Source organism: Microtus ochrogaster, chromosome 8 (assembly GCF_000317375.1).
Source record: "Microtus ochrogaster isolate Prairie Vole_2 chromosome 8, MicOch1.0, whole genome shotgun sequence".
Lineage (NCBI taxonomy): Eukaryota > Metazoa > Chordata > Mammalia > Rodentia > Cricetidae > Microtus > Microtus ochrogaster.
Genome location: NC_022015.1, coordinates 27,495,487 through 27,513,426, shown reverse-complemented (window position 1 = coordinate 27,513,426; position 17,940 = coordinate 27,495,487). Strand labels below are relative to the sequence as shown.

Below are 17,940 nucleotides of genomic sequence, written 5' to 3'. Positions count from 1 at the left end.
TATTGAATTTGGAACAATGTATATTTAATTCAGAGCCTTAGAAAAGCCAACTAACCCATAAAATACACGGCATCTCCATCAAAAAAGAAAGAAAGCACTTATCAGAAGGGAGAACAAAAATCACCTATGTGCTGTTTCCTGCAAATACTACATGTTTAAATTTTGATAGCTCAAGTGAAAATACAGGAGTGTTGATACATAGATAGGCACACATACCACATAGTTCAATCATACTTTTTTCCATCAGGATAAAGAGAAAGTTTTACTGAGGACCAATATATTCACAATACTTTTGTTCAATAGATATTTATTCTGAGTCTTTGTGTGACAAGAGGAAATGAGCAACATACACACTGGTCAATCATCTTGGAGAAATGGCAAAGAGGCGAAAGTCACAGAAGACATCCCTAGACCATTTGTTTGCAAAAAGCAAGGCGATACTTGTAGACTACATTTGTCAGCTCTCAATGGCTGTGAAAAACACAACTTGAAGAACCATGGGGAGCAAAGTGCTTATCTCATCTTGCAGTTCACAGTCCTTCCTGAAGAGAAGTCGGGGCAGGAACTCAAAGCAGGACATGGAGGCAGGCACTGAAGCAGAGGCCACGGAAGAACACTACTGCTTACTCGCCTGCTCTCCGTGGCTTGCTCAGATTGTTTATTATGCAACCCAGGACTACTTTCCCACAGGTGACACCATCCACAGTGGGTTAGGAGCTCCCACATCGGTCATTAATCAAGAAAACACACCCGAGACTGGTGTAGGAAATCCTTCTGTTTTTGCGTTACTTTCATTAGTTAATAAAGAAACTGTTTTGGGTCTGTTGATAGGGCAGAAGATAGGTAGGCGGAGAAGACAGAACTGAATTCTGGAAGGAATAAAGCAGAGTCAGAGGGATGCCATGGATCCGTGGCCTGAGGTAGACATGCTGAAACTTTTCTAGTAGGCCATGACCTCGTGGTGATACACAGATTAATAGAAATGGGTTAAATAAAGATGTAGGGGTTAGGCAATAAGATGCTAGAGCTAATGGGCCAAGCAGTGATTTAATTAATACAGTTTCTGTGTGATTATTTTAGGGCTAAGCTAGCTGGGGGGCCAGGAAGAACAAGTGGTCCCTCCCTGCAATGCTAGACTTTGCCTTCAGGACAAGAAAGAAGGATTTTCTCAATTAAAGATCCTTCTTCCCAGATGACTGTAGCTTTTTGTCAAGTTGGCAAAAAACTAACACACACATTTACTTGAGCTGAGAGCCACATCCACTGCCAGGGCATCACCATGCAAGACCACATCCTCACACTGCGGGTCAGAATAAACCCTTCCGCATGAAGATGCTTCTTGTTGGGTCCTTAAGACACAGCAATGAGAAAAAAGTAACTTTTCTCACTGAAGCTTACAATGAGGAAGTCACCTACCTGATGAATTTGGACTCCATGGGGTCATAAAGAGACATGAGGACTTCAGCATCTTCTCCTATTTTACAGACCACATTTTTGAGGTTAATAAACAAGGCCAGAGATGGGGTTGCTGCAAATTTTGCTTGTCTGGTGATGTCCATATTCTGCTTTTGAGACTAGAAACAGAAAGGTAGAAGGTCAATGTGAGCAACCTGAGCAATACCCCTTGATCTTTTTAATCCCCTATAGAATAGAGAAAAGGCACCAACTGCTCCTCTAGGCCATGCTGCTCACACAGCCACTCTGTGTCCCCACTGTGTGCTCTCAAGCCACACAGCCATCCTGCAGCAGCTCATACTGCATGTTTGCAAGAACATGGGCCTTCCACATATCAACAAACTGATGACTGGCTCTAATTTAGGGTCCTTTCTAGAATGATGTCACCCAAGGAATCTGTGTGTCACTGTGTCACCAATCTCTGGAATTCAGCAAATGACTGACAAATATTTGCTAAATTAACAGGTTGCACCATACCACTTTGACTCCATCCCATGCCTCCTTTTTGGAAAACACTGGGCACTTGCTCTTTTTTTTTTGGGGGGGGGGGGTAAGGTCTTTTTAGTGCCGATTCTAGGCTTCCTTGTCATTCTCCACTACTCAACCCAGTCGTTAGGAAACACAAACCCCATGCAAAGCACATGTTGAAGCGGCGAACTCACTTTCTCTTCCTGCAGCCGTTCCTCGACTTGTTTCGAGGCCACTTCATGTGCTCGGAAGAGACTAATGGTGCTCGTCAGTTCTGGATCCAAAATGTTCCCATCTTCATCCCTCACTACCAGATCCAAATCGAGAATTCTAGAAGACCAAGAATTCAGAGCGGAGAGAAGATGAATCCAGGGAGTGAATTCCCAAAGACAATGTCAGCCCCCCCCCCCCAGCCACTGAGCAGATGAAAATGCCTCAGAAACTGGGATTCGTCCACAAATAGCAGAGAATGTCATTCTGTGGTGCTGCTTGCTGTAACTCAAAATGTGTCACAATGGGAGAATGAAAATTACTCAACGTTGCCTGCATTTTATTTCAATAAAGCCTTCATCTTCCGATCAGAACTTACAGATCTTCAAAGTCCAAGTGAAGTGTGCATGACTAATAACTGTGAAATCCGTAGACAACCAGAGCTCACTACTGCACCCTGAACATGCATAGCATCCATGGGGACGTGATGGCAGAAAGTCTTGCAAGGGATCCCTAGCTGTCTCAATACCTCTCAAATGTGACTAACTCATCCAAACCCTGACCCTGCTCTAAAAGTCAATCCCAGCATTACAGGTCAGCATTGTGTGAGTGAGGTTGCTAGTGTAGGGATGGAGTCAGCTCTGATGTGGGGGAGGTCACTGCTGTGTGGTGGTCAGCACAGTGTGGGCATGGTCAATGGTATGTGGGTGTTGCGGGTGAGCTCCTGGAGGCCCAGCCACAAGGTCCTATGGGCCATACCTGGTGAGGCACCCTCAAGGAAGATATAGATCAAGTCATTTGCCAGCTTATTATGGATATCATGTGACGTCATTGTCATTGTCACCTCAGTCCAAAAATGAAACCAAAGCTCACTGAAACTTGTTATGTGACTGAGACTATAAACATCTAAAGAATAAAGAAGATGGCGTGGACATGGTCTTACCACACCACCACCCCCTATATAAGGTAGCCAGTTACATCAACTGGTCTGCGTTGGTCTCCGTAATCAATACACAGGTTCTGTTGAGGAGTGCTGATCTAACCATAACAAGGTTAGAGACTAGTCCCATAAGATGACAAAGGGTCTAAAGAAAGAACTGGAAACCTCCCCATGAAATCAGTGTGAGCATGTCCCTGTATCTGTGTGTGTGTCTAGATGTACTTGCAGGTTTCTATGGGTAAGTGTAGCTAGGGACCTCTTTCGGTAGATCTGGGTGTAGGTGTGTATGCGTGCTTGTCTCGGTGTGTGTATGTGTGTGTGTGTGCACGAATGCCTGTTTTGTACCGTCATCTTTGTAAAGAAACTGTCCGTGATGGCCTTGACAACATTTACCACAGTTCTCTGGACACCCCCTCTCCCCGCGTCACTCAGATAAAAAGGAAAAGTAAGAATGTATGAGTGATAAGGCTGAGAACAACAAACTGCTTCCCGAGAGAGCAGACCATCCTACAATCCAACATCCTCCACTTCTATTTTACTTGTATTATTAGCATTACTTCACGATCTCCATGAGGAAGTAGGAAGATAAGTAGAGAGCATGGGGCTGCCGAGGAAGACTGGCCTCGGTCCTCAGGCAAACTTGTCTTAATAAGGTTGTATTTCCTATCAAAGCAGTAAATTACATTTGGAAACACTTTCTGTCTTAACAAGATTGCTCCACGGTGTAATGTACTTAGGTTGTTTCCTGCAGCCAGATTAAGCAGGTGGTCTCTGAACCTAACTTCAAAAACAGGCTTCTCCAACAGAAAATAAAATCAGAGCTCCAAAGGTTTGCTTTTATAAGCAGGGGGTCTTGTAATAGGTTTCATTGAAATAGTATCTAATATCGTATACCTGGAATCTCTGGTCTTGGAGGTGAAAATAAATAAGTCACACATAATGTAATATTAGGGAACTTTCACATACGACAATGGGTGAGAGGGGGTACCAGAAAACAAAATTATGTAAATTACAGAAAGATCTTACGGCTTACCTAAAAATCCAATGAGCTGATGGGCAAGCCCTACACTCACCTCTGCATTCTCAGGGTAAAAATGGGAACGGGTGTGTATTACACCTTAATTTTTCTACTGCCTGAACAGCAGTCTGACTGAGCTAACTCCAGACAACAGAACTCAGAAACCCAGAAATGAGTCCCCAGATTGAAACCTCCCCCAAGCAATTCTGAAATAAAGAAGCCTCAGGGAAATGCAAGACCTAACCACTTTTAAGGCTTCCTGCAACTCTACACTATGTGAACAAGCCAACAGGCACCAGGTGGGAAAGACACTGATTTCATCCTGGCGACTGACAAGGCAGAACTAAAACAGTCATGTGGCCTGGCAGCTAACAACAGAGCATGCTCTCCTCAGGAGTGAGAGAGCCACCCCTCAAGCTGCTCAAGTAAACCAGGGTGGGACCTTCTCGTGAATGGAAACTTTTCCAAAACACAATGTGTAGTTTGTCTCAATTGCAACTCAAAAGAGCTGTGCTTCTGTTAGATCAGGTATGTCAACCTCAAGGACAAGTTTCATGGTGACTTTTAACATCTCGTCTGGCATTCAGACCAAGGGAGCCACAGGGAGTGGTCTAGGGCTCACTACTGCCCATCTACAGTCAGTGTCAAAGGCTGTGAGTGAAGAGAAAAACTGCACGGAAGATCACAACAGCATGGGACAAAACAGCAAAAATGAAAGGTTCCCCCAGCCCAGGTCCACGGCTCCACCACTTACACCACGAAGACCTTGAAGCAACGGTTTCCAGAGGGACTGGGTACACCATGTTAGAATGCAAGCCACGCCATTATCTTGATATTAGAAATTTGGCTTTATGATACAACGTAATTGAGACATCCTCCTGTCTTAGGGTTGCGCTATTATATTGGACAATTTAAGCATGAAATCATCTTTTAAATAAACAAACCTGTTTCCATAATCAATTTTGGCCGTGACCTTCTTCTTTAGCTCTTTGAGCTCATCCTGAGGCAGAGTTCCAGAAAGAATCTGTGACCGCCACTCAATAAGGTCGTAGATCATGTGTCGCACACTTCGAAACATCTCTCTATTATCTAGCTACAGAGGGGGGAAAAAGGCAACTGTAAAGGTTCTGGTTTTTAAAAAAAAAACAGCAAAGTTGAGATCATATCATAACGGATAGTTCTTCAAATACAAGGAGAATAGACGCAGCTTCCTGAGATTCTATAACTGTCCAATGAAAAGCAGAGTCTCGCGTCAAATAGAACACATCACATTTGGTTCTCACGAGGCACTGAAAGACAAGCAGCAGCACGTCTCCGTAGACTGCATCCGACATTCCCAGTCATAAAACACACAACAAGAACAGAACCCTGAGCCTCAGCATGGCCTATAACCCCAGCATCACCCTGTGCACAGCCAATGCCCTGTAAAGGTAGTCTAACACAAAACTATCAATTCACTTAAAACACTAGAGATTCTTTTTTATTAACTTCATTGCTCCATTGTGGAGCCTGAAACTTCATAGTTAACAAAGACTGACATGTCCCAATGTCAAAAGGTTGGACACGCCTGGAAGCACTGATCTTACTCTCTATGACAGTGCTACCCCATTGCTCACCTAGGGGAAACAGTCTTCAAAACACCCTGTGTTCCAAAACCATGCTGTCAGCTGACACATAGGCCATCCTGCCTTCCCTGAGACACTGTGACCCTCATAACACACAGTGGTAGCAAGTATCTACCCATAAATACTCTTGTTGCTTCTACATCAAGAGAAAACTGGCTCTTCTCAATTTTTGTGTATTGGATTTGTGGTACAAAAAACAAACAAAAAAGCATGTTTGCAGTTGTTGGTACAATCCATCAAGGAGACTAAGGCTGTCTGCAATGTTCTGCCTCTGAGCACTCAAGCAGGACTTAATAATTATATTTTAAGCACCATGATGCCATCAAAAGTAAAAAGTGGAATTGCTGTTTTCAAAATGAGCACCACTCTATACTATCTGAAGCACTCCCTATCTCCTGTCTGAAAACCATTGGAAACTCCTCTTTCTAGAAGTTTCTAAAACAACCCTACCACCTACATAGCACTCTGACAAGTTATCTATGTTCCATGACTTATGTCTTTATATTATAGTGTGGGTGAGTGAGTGGGTGGTGGTGGGAGCGGGGGGCACAGAAGATAGTAGAGGCTGTCTGATCCCCCTGGAGTTGGCACTATGAATAGCCAGACACAGCACTGGGAATCAAGTTCTGGTCCTCCAGAGAAACACCAAGTGTTCTTCACTGCTGAGTATCTCCCCAGGCCGTTCTTAGAATATTACTCTTCTATTTCTTTCCTTTACTTTTCCTTCTTTTCCTTTGTATTTATCTGTCGCTTGTTTTGAGACAGGATAGCCTGGGCTAGCCTCATCCCTAGACTATTTTTTCCCAGTTATTCAACAAATATTCATCGAGACCTGACAATGTGCCAAGAACTACAGAAAGTGGAGCAGGGCAGAGACTTGGGCCATAAACTCTTAAAGTGCACGCCACCATGCCAGACTCCTAGTTTTGATTCCTTAGATAAAAACTAAAAGAGATGGAAAGTAAGAATTTACTGAAAAACATGTTTCTTTTCATCTCACTAACACCCCCTGCCTATCTCTCTAACATCATATAAAATTCATACCTGTTTTGCTGACAAGTCTACAACCAGAGAAGAATGGAAAGAATGCATCTAAATATTTAGAACCACTTTTGACTTGGCTTTGTGCAAATCTAACAACACCAATCCATCAAAGGTGAATGTGTCATTTGCAGAAGGAACCAGGGGACGGTTCAGGATGCTGACTCTACAGCAAGGAGACCCACGCTGTCCACTCACGGATTTGTCCATGGCAACTCACGTTCATCATGTGATCATATTTTTGTTTAAAAATTGCTAAGTTGAACATGAAATATCCACTATGAAATTGCTCAGATTTACGCAAAACATTCATGGCTAACTTCACGCTTTTAGGTTTGTGAGTACGTCTGATGAACAATTACCACAAGGGCTTATTACTGCGCATTTATAGGAAGCCACTGTATAATCAAAAACACGCCTGCCCAGCGAACAGCTGTGGAGACTTGAGGAAGTTTTGTATGTTCCCGAGAAATTAACGCACTGACTTCCTCCCAGGGCCATTGCTCGGTGATAATAACATTAGCATATGAGAAATATACACTCTGAATAGAAATACGGGCTTAACAAAAGGTAATCTTCGGCAAATATGGATTTATGTGCGAAGAAATGCCCCAAGGGAAAAGGAAATGGAAGATGTCAGAGTTCCAGCATCTCTGCATTAATAAGAACTGGACGACTGCACACTGAACCAGGATTTGAAATGTGCCCTACCTCACCTTGGACACCATCCATCAAGACCATCATACTCCTCAGACCCTAAGACCCTTCACTTACAGGTAGTCAGTGACAAAAATACAACAATAAGAAATAACCCTTTACTAAGGCTTCAAAATTAAGTGATTTCCATTCAAAAGTAGATTTTAATTTTTATAATCGAAATATACACCCAGAGGTGACATCAGCCTGGTCCCCTCCTTTGAAGGGCTGACAGCAGCTACAGTCCCCTTGCCTAACACAAAGTAAGAGGAATCCATGATCAACTTCCATTTTAGTTCAGTTTACTAAAGGCAGTGAGCAAACTGCATCCCAACACAACAAAGGACAAAGTCCGCAGGGTTCCCAAAAGTAGCCAGAACAATCGATGATCACGCTGCTTGGGAAGCAAGACCCTGCCTCAGAGGCTCCCCTCTCCAGGTTCCCAGGGAGGGAAAACTATGTGCTGGTACAAGGACCAGAAGCCCCATTTTTAAGCATTAGCCAAGCATCCCATTTCTTACCACATAAAGTTGCCTCCAGATGGTGGACCACTCTCGCAGTGTTGTGGTGACTTCCTGTATGAGGGGGAGGTCCCCCGGGATGACAGTTTCATGTTGCCTGGGATTGACAGAGGGAGAGAGTAGCTGATTTTGTGGCTTAATAAGAAGTTGTACCTGACTGGGTCCCTAAAAGGGGCTGGAGAGCTCAATGGTTAAGCAAATGGGGGAAATACACAAACGCCGCATGTTCACATGTGTGAACAGACACACCTATGAATGACAAGTTCTTTGTATAGAACATGGGGATCTCTACATGTTACCGTGCCTCTAAACCATGAAACGTGTGATGTGGGGTAAGATGAAGCAGAGAAAGATGAGCCACTGAAAGTCTTAAAAATGCCAAGGGCTGAGAAGTAGAAAGTATATTCAGGATATGTGCACACCCATCTATCTCAGAGTGCCATAAATCACACCCGGATGATGGGTGCCATTAAAATGCAGGTTTGAAGCAAGATTATTTTTGTATGTCTACCGGGTATACAACTCATTATACGAGGATGCGGGGAGCAATTATCCCTGCTGAAATGTGAGTATGATTACAGCTTTCAATTGTTCCCGGAGACTCTATCCAGCCCCGCCCAAACTACTTACTGACCTTTCCCTTCCACCCCAGAAGATTTCGCCCTGGACGTGGCTTTAACGCTTTATCAACATATGCATTACTTTATAGTCTTTATTTCCCTGGTTTTTAAAAATCACATCATTCATATGTGGCAGAGGTCAGGAAGGCACAAGCAACCAACGCCTGCTTTATTAGCTGTGGGCAAGAGCATCAGATGGAGGGAAGGAGCCCACCTGAACATCAGTGTAAGTGTGAGGGAGTCGCCAGGCCAGGAAGAGGGAGGATCAGGATGATGCTACCCCAATGACACCTGCCCACCTGGAAGTATGATGGAGGGGGAAAAACCCTGGCTGTGGGAATCAGTAGGTGCAAAGCGGACACATGCTGAAGAAAGGACACATTATTAAACAGAGAGAATAAATCCAAGAGTTGTGCTGTCCCACATGGTGACTGGTGTCCCTAAGAACAGACTACACACTTAAGCATGGCAAAAGCTTGAACTTTAAGTGTTCTCACCACAGACAAGTACGACCAGAAGGCAGCCTCTCATGACTACCTTGTGAGAACTAGCCCGATCTCCCACTCTGCAATGTATGTGTGCTTCAGAGTACCACATTAGACACCATAAATGCACACTGTTTTTTATTTAAAATAATTCTTTAAAGACTATATGGGGTAAAGCAGGCACTGAGTTGTAAATAGTTACTCTGGTTTTCTAGGGAGACGGAAGAGACTAGGGGTGGGTGGGATAGGGTGACATGTAACCCTTATAGCCATGACATGAACTCCTGACCCTCCTGCCTCTACCACCCAACTAGGAATTGGGATTACAAGCATGTGACACCACTCTTGACTGGAAGGTCTTAGGTTACTAATCTCTGCCCATGTGAACCACAGGTCCAAAGAAAGATCAAGGCTAGAAGCCAAGATCCTAGCAATACCTGCAGGGAGAGACCACTTCAAGGTGTGGGAGAAACAGGCCACGTCACAAGGGAGGGGCCCAACAGAAATGTCCTAGCCCTGAAAGTAGTGTGTGAGGGGGTAGGCGAGAAAGGATATAAGGGTCTCAGTGCCTACAAGGGGCTTCACAGAAAATAGTGACCAATAGTAGCCATTGCTGCAGGTAATGCTATGTCAGCAGAGGAGGGGACAACATGGGGATTGCTTTGTTATGACAAAATTTGAAAAACACATTATGATAGCCACAGGCATGAAACAAACATGAAGGCAGGGATGGTGGCCAGGGTTCTGAAAAAAGAGAGAAGCCAGGCAAGGGAGAAGACATGGAGGAGAGAGGACACACACACACACACACACACACACACACACACACACACACACAAATCATGGAAGAGCAGGTAATACAGAGTGGGGTGTGTGTGTGTGTGTGTGTGTGTGTGTGTGTGTGTGTGTGTAATGGGGGGATAGAGTATGAATGAATATGATAATAAACCTGAAAAATAGAGAGTGAGGTGAAGGAGTGACTGAGTCAGCACTGGACAAGAGGAAGGACCAAAAAAAAGAGAGTAGATGTCTGTAAGGTAGCCAGAAGAAATGAAGAGATGGTGGTTATATGTCAGGCTCTCCAGCAGAAGAACCATGGGGTGGGGTGGGGACACGACACTGGGCAGTCAGATACAGTGGGAGCAAAGGTGAGAACCAAGAAAGGAGCATGAAGAACAAAGGCTGATGGCCGAAAGCATCACCACTGCTCAGCACACTGTTCTTGGTGCTCACCACACTGAAACCTGGTCCCAGAAGACCAACGGGCCTTGTCTGCCTGCTGGCACAATCCAGGTAATTCCACATTCCCATAATAGTACGCTGCTGAATATATATGTGAGCATGTGGAAACACGCACATGCACACGCACATGCACACATACAGAGACACACATTCATATACTTCAAAAAGCTTTTGAGATATTCTTACTCCTCTACAAGCCTACTTATATACGGATTTTGATCCTGAGAGGTAGCAGCTCATTAAATGCACACTTCAGCTATTTCCACCACAAGGTAAAACTTTCTCAACTTTGTCTTCCGCTGGAGAATTTTGCATACAAAACATTGTATCTGTCTGAACAAATGCCATCTTGCAGGTCAGCACCATCCAAGCCTCTAAATTATTCCCTTCACTCTAATTACGCGCCGGGGAAGAGCAGGAACCCAAGCCATCCTTTTCATATGTTAAAAGTACAGTGCTCAGAAAGGCAATTTTGTAATCAGCCAAAGGGATGTCATTATGCAGTAATCATATGATTAGTAATTTTATAATTTACATATTTAACGGAGTGTGAAGATGAAGCAGAGACCAAAAAAGAAAACATTTGAATGCTGTCTCCCCCAGTTCACACCTGGCATGGGTTCCTGCTCTAGGAATGTCCTCTTGAAGGACCTTCCCCATCAGTCTGATGACCTCCAGGAGGTAGACACCTCAATTAGCTGACACATGAATATACAGGGTCCCGACTTAACAACCACTCACCACCCACTCACTCCCCCCTCAACTCTGCATCACACCCTGCTAAGATTTCCAGGAAGAAAAGACTCAGAAGAAAAGCTCAGCTAAGCATCCAGGGTGACCACTGCCAGACAAGGTAGCTCATCAAGGAGGCCCATACTTGCCCTAATAGACCTCAGCTTCAAAGAGATGACCACAGCTAAGGCACTGACGTTGGATTCCTTAATGGGTCAAAGACCAACATGACTGAATTCCAAGTCCCTTTATTCTCCTAAATCATCATGGTCAAACACAGCTATTGTCTTTTATAATGAGTTATTTTTACTATCTTGAATATACATATAATATATACATATATTATATATATATATACATATATATATATATATCACACAAACACACACACACACATACACACATGAATACAAGCTCCCTTTCTAGAGTTACAAGTAGTTGTGAGCTACCAGACATGGGTACTGGAAACCAAACTCTATTCCCCTACAAGAACAGTTTTAACCAATGAGCCATCTCTCCAGCCCCACTTAAACCCCACATCTTAACCTACCACATATTTGGTAGCAATCCCATATGAAATCATTTTAATTCTTCTTTAGAATATCAAAACAAGACTCACCCTTTTCCTTCAACAATCGCGTCTTTAAGATGGATATATGAAGCAGGAAATATACCCTTTGAGAGGGAAAGAGAGTTCGTATTATCAATGTGAATACTGATTGCAAATCAAACAATAGCCGCAAAATATGAGGGTATAGGGGGTTGGTTCACCATTAATTTTGCAAGTGTAAGCATCACATACAACACAACGGAGAAAACATGAGGCACAAAGGAGAATGTCCCAATCAGCTTGTATTTCAGACTGTGCAGATGTCTTAGCAGAAAACAAGAAAACAGAGACATGTTTGCAAAGAAATAATCTTACAAAGGCCCAGGAAAATGTTCTCCTCCATAGGTTGCCCCTCCTCCCTACAATGCCAACGAGCCTGCTGCCAGTTCTGACGATGAGCTCTGAAAGACTTCACCTTACAAGTTGGTTGAAACCATTGATTGCCACTTATCCACTGACCACTGAGTGACAACCACGAGGCCTTCCTGATCAACCTCCATAAGTAGTGGACAACCGCAAAAGACAGGAAGATGAGATGAAATTCACCCGTCTGCAGAAGTGCTGAGGAAACATGCTAGATTACGTTTCTACAATGCTCTGATTCTCCCACCTGCAGTATGAACATGCATGTGTATATACACACGTGTCCCAGCAGAGCCCTGCTCAAAGGAACTGAACCCTTAAGAAGACATTCAGCATCAGACATGGTTTGCAAAGTGCCAGGAGAAGTTTATCAAAAGCTGGTTCATGGGGTCCAGGGCAGCACACACCAGCAACTCCCCAGAATGGCCTACAGGTGCACACAGAACATGGAATTTCTTCGTAATGCCAACAGGTGTGGATTTGGATGTCACACAAGCCACACCAGCCACAACAAGTCCAAAGACAGAAATCCCTCAGTCTCGGCACTCAACGTTATGTAGCCCAAGGAAGGATTATGGCTGGATGAAATGGGGCGTGCCTGGAGGCTTGAAACGAGCAACCACCCAGCCCAAATACTGAAAATATCTAGACACATGATGCTCATGCAGGGCTCTCAGCTGAGACGCCTACGAGCCTTGCTTCTCTCCTTTTGTTTGGGGGTGCTTTACGAAACTGCCTCTGCAAGGCTTTGATTTCCTCACCCACCAATGGAGTTTTCAGGGGGAAAATAACCACACCCCTTTTGCAGCATTAGGGCATCACTAGGTAGAAGGCCTGGGTAACCTGGGGCCAGGCAGGAAATCCTGAGGTTCCAAAGCACTAGAACAATGGGAGAGAGCCCAAGAAGGGGATGGGGATGCCAGACAATAAATAAGCACCAAGAAACCTGAGTGGCTTTCCTGGGCATGTGTTTATCACAGCAGGGCAGCTGTGTCCTATGTAATAAAGGAGCAGGGAGGGGAAGTCAGTCCACAATCTTAAGCATGGGGGGTGGGGGGTGTGCCTGTGCATGTACGTGCATGTAGGGGTGCACATGTAGGGGTGCATAGGGAGGTCAGCTTCAGGTGCTGCTCCTCCCACTTCGTTTTTTGAGACAAAGTCTCTCACTACTACCTGGAGCTCCTTCCTGTCTCTGTTTTCCTGGTGCCACAATTACAAGCATGTATCAACACCCAGATTTTAAAGCTTTTAAGATTGATGCTAGAGCTAGAACTCTGGTTCGGGGGCAAGTACTTCATCACTGAGAACCGTAATACTGCTAATCTCTTGCCTCCTGAAATCTTCAGCCGTGGCTCCCCCAATCTGAACCCTTCCCAGGTGAAATCTATAAAGGGATGGACAGTTTCACAGCCTTCATGGAGTCTTAGCCAGGCTGGCAAAGGCCAGCACAGGCCTCTGAGGACAGAGCAGGAAGGCCCTGGCATGGAAATCACTGGGCTTCCAAAGCTCTATTACAGAGCAGGGAGGCCCTGGCATTTGGAAGACCACTGGGCTTCCAAAGCCCTATCACAGACTCTAAATCACAACAGAGAGTCCAGTTGGATACAACAGTAATGAGAGGCGAAGTCTGAGAAGCAAAATGAACCATCTGTCAAACACAATCAGATATATTAAAACGTGAAAGTTAACATGGACAGACTAACCAGAGCTTAGTGTGGGCATTACTACAACAGTGTAGCATTACAGAGTAAGATAGAGGAGCCACAATTAGGTTTTGTGAAGCTAAGAATGTCGAAGCCACACAGCCTTGTGGACGGGAGTGCCCGCCACAAAATCTGAGGAATAATAGCATGTTTTTGTTTCAGATATTCATAGACTCACACATGCAAATCACCCTAGAAAAACCAGGGTTGTTTTTTTTTTCAACTTGACTAAGCCAGTCAGAAAACTGCCATAAGGCAAGAGGGAAATGGCCACGTGTGAGCTTTGCAAACTTGTTAATTTATCCAAGATAATATGAAATTGAAAACTGTTTGCAGCATTTTAGTTTTTTGAAGTCATTTACACTCAGTTCATGGCTACACACAGTGGTTCAAAGAGATGTAAGGTTCTTTCAGGACAAAAAGAATTCTCCCTTTCATGCATCTAGGCCAATACCACATTACAGCTTAACAATTCACTCTTGGAACTAACCACCTACCTGAAATGTCATTTAGGGAACAGGGTCTCACTAGGTAGACCACGCTAGCCTAAAACTAAAGTTATACTCATGCACCACCGCTCCCAGCTGAAGCTGTGATTTTCTGTAGACATGGAAAGAAGAAGCCAACTCATGGCCATTTTTTTCATCTCAGCCCATGTATTTGTTAAATTTCAAGAGAGAGAGATGTAAGTAATATTCTTAGATGCAAATAACACGAGACTGCTTTCCTCTCATGGTCTGATTTGTGATGGGACATGTTTAATGGAAAGGACTTACCTTTTTAGACTTTTTCCTTAAGGTGTAGCCTCTGTACCACCCTAAAGAAACAGAGTTGAAATGGTTAGTACAGGCGATGCAGAACGGTGCAAGCACAACCTTCAAGGTGTGCAGAAGTCACTACCCCATAGACCAGGGAAAGGCAACCATACAATGACGTAGACATAGGGCATGGCTCCGTCCCTGCACCTCCCCACTTCTTCTCTGCCTGCCTCAGGAGTCCCCCACCAATAACCTGAAGTTAAGTCCTAAAGGAGGCCTTGTTCCCAGTAGGTTCCTTGTGGCTGTACTTCCCCACCCGTCCCTCTGAGGATCTGGCTCAAAAATCTCTCCAAGTGCAACTTCCAGAATCTCAGATCATCAAAGGCTGCCCAACAGAAAACCTATTGAGAGCCTACTTCCTCCCTCTGCAGGGCTCTGCCCTGAGGCAGCCATCATCTTCACAATGTACTTCTGTGGCAAAGATAGCTCTCGTGGAAGCAACAGGGCCAAGCACTCACAGACCCCTGCCCCCTTAGGGGTTGGCCTGACTCCAACTTCCTATCCCCTCCATGTGGCAGGAGAAGGAAAATAGACAGTGGAAGGAAAGCCACCCCAGCTGTTCATTCACATCAGGCGCTGAATGGGAGAGTCCCCCACAGTAGAGCAGACACGACCCATGCTACCCATAGTAGAGCAGACATGACCCATGCTACCCACAGTAGAGCAGACAAGACCCACGCTACCCACAGTAGAGCAGACACAATCCATGCCACCTTCCATCAAGGTCAACTGCATAAACTCATCCCTATGAATGCCAACAGGTCCAAGGCTATGAACCTGTCTCCCCACAATCCCACCAGGTCAAGAAATCAGATAGATAATTTCTTACAAAGAGTATAAGCTTGGTTCTGGCCACCTTGCTTCAAGAAAGTAATTCACAAGCCCAAGACACCTCATAACTCTTTCCCGCAGGAACACACGGACCCTGCAGAACATCAGGAAGCTGGGTAAATTCTGAGAGTCAACACCGTGGGGTATTAAGCACTCCTAGGCGCTAGACCCCAGAGACTAAAGACAGCCACAAGAGCAAGCTCTCAGGGAAGGGGGTGGGATGACATCACATGACCGCAGAGGGTCCCTCTGCCCTCTCAGAAAGTAGTCATGACGAGAGCAACTCTGACCCAGAAGTGATGCTGTTGACATGAACAAAACCCTCAAGTGCTAATTAAACAGATATATTCAGAAAAGGAGACAGGAACTCCAGGAATCTTAGAAGGATTTGTTAAGACCCAGTTAGGAACAAATAAGCCTACTCTGCTCTTTCAATGTGAGGACCAAACACACTTGAGTAGGGACACAACCTGCTCTAAATGTCAAGTGTCTGAATGTCTACATTTCTGAAGGATGATCTCCAAATAGCCACTATCCATTCAAAAGTTTCAGCTAGAATAGCCTAGAAGCAGTGCCTATATGATACAGCATTATAGACTCCAGGCAATGGGACTATAATCTAATGAGTTATCCAAAGGCTGTACCACTCAGTCTAAAAGGACAGTCCTTTATAATACTGCTCTGCTCTTCCTACGCATTTGGCATTAGTGTGCCCCCTTTCTCTGAAAGTGACAATGGACTGATGTCCTAGACTATCAAATAAAGACCATGGGGGTGGGGAGGGTTAGCAGCCAAATGTTAAAAAGGGGCAAACTACATAAATGAAGCATCAAAGCAACCCAAGAACCTAAATGTGTGTGAACCCAAACTAATTACTCAACAATCTCCGACCACTGACCCAAACTAAAAGTGGTGGAAATCGGAGGATTCAGGACATAGCAGTCAGGGCACAGAAAAGAGTATAGACAGCAGTAGCTGCTGGTGAACGCATCCGACACCACCAACACCACCACCACACAAAAGAAGTAAGAACCCCATACCCAATGCCAGCAACCTGACCTGTGAAAACAGCCTGAAGACAGTTGTGCTCCTGCACAGCTGGACAGACAGACACAAGATGCTCCTGACAGTAGGAATCTAGAGATAGGAGTTGAGACCATCTGAGTCCCATTACTGTTTACAGAACGTGAGGCGATGCTTACATGGCAGACAGGGCCGAAGACTATAAAGAGCCTCAGATAAAAGAGCAAAACAACACAAAGTGGAGTCGGTGAGTCAGGAGAGCTGTAACACACTCACCTAATGTAAAACATTCACAGCATATAGGGCAAGAACACAGGCACCTGACAAGAGCTTTTGGGGGGAGACGTGTTTTTATTGTTTGGAGGGTTGAGCTATGGAGGTCAGAGGAGGAATCTCTGACTTAGCAAAGCTAGCTGGCAGTTTCTTTTCTAACAGGATTTCTAAGCTAAGAGCTCCCTGGCATATTCTGCACGAATTATTATTTCCTCAAGCCCAGCCCATTCACTTGTCACCAGAACCTTCCTACACACGCCAATGACAGACACAGCCTCTGCTCATGACCCACAAGGCACCTAAGACAAGCAGGGCTGAACCATGAGGATTGTGAAGAGGAGGGTGTCACTATGGGCATGAAGGGATGGGAGGAAACCACTATGAGAGGAGGGGACAAGGCTGGGCATGGAGATTCTCCCAGGCAGGGTGTGCACTGCTGGCCTCCACATAAGCCACCAATACAAAAAAGAGACACCCACCAGAAAGATAGGCAAACATTCTTGAACTCAGGGAGGCCACAGAAAGAAAATATATCATTATCACTTAAAAATCTGAAGTAATCAAGTTTGTTGTAACAGCTACATCCAAATTTCCTAACTTTTGCACAATGCCGCCAGTTTCCCTTGGAACAGCATCCAACACTGGGGAAACACAGCATGAGTGACTTCTTCCTACTAAGCACCTGGGACTTGTGCTCCCATGTGATTGGTTGGCCCTCAACAATGGACTTGACTTAAAGGCAAGAGCAGGCATTGAGTAGCCACGGGAAGATCTTCCCACCTCCACAGTGACATGACTTGAAGGTAGGTACCTCTCTGGGCTGTATCCAACCTAGCCAACCTTTGAACAATGAATGATGCTGTCTACATTGTTCATGCTGAGAGGTTCATTGACGCTTTCACAATTGGGAAAAAAAAAAAGAAATCTCATAATGCTTTAACTAAGTTTATGGTGTTATGCACTTGCAACTATCCTCAGCTGCAGATGTGGCCTGAGGGCTGCAGTTGGATTCCCTCCATCTCGACAAGCCTCACAAAGCAATTAGCCAGAACTTAAAGGTAAATGTGGTCTTTGAACTGTGTGAAATGAAGAGTAATCATCTTAAGAGGAGCAAAAGGAAGAGGAGGAGAAGGAGGAGCAATCCAGCCCACCACAGGCACAAGGAGACCAAGTGATCGTTTAGAAGTTACAATATTTGCAGCATCCTATATGATGATATCCTGGACTACAGGACCACAAAGGAAAAGAAAATCAAGATTGATAAAC

The 17,940-nt window shown here is 44.7% G+C and overlaps 1 protein-coding gene across 2 annotated transcripts in view; it reads right to left on the bottom strand.

Annotated features, from left to right (window-relative positions):
* Window positions 1-17,940, bottom strand: part of Dock1 (dedicator of cytokinesis 1) — a 503,376-nt gene that overhangs the window by 431,678 nt on the left and 53,758 nt on the right. For both annotated transcript variants that reach the window (XM_013347890.2, XM_005351416.3), the window contains exons 3-8: window positions 14,506-14,546; window positions 11,673-11,728; window positions 7,975-8,071; window positions 5,036-5,184; window positions 2,118-2,253; window positions 1,417-1,574 (exon numbers count right to left, since the gene is read on the bottom strand). In XM_013347890.2, the coding sequence (XP_013203344.1) occupies window positions 1,417-1,574; window positions 2,118-2,253; window positions 5,036-5,184; window positions 7,975-8,071; window positions 11,673-11,728; window positions 14,506-14,546 (637 nt within the window). The remainder of the gene's footprint in view (window positions 1-1,416; window positions 1,575-2,117; window positions 2,254-5,035; window positions 5,185-7,974; window positions 8,072-11,672; window positions 11,729-14,505; window positions 14,547-17,940) is intronic.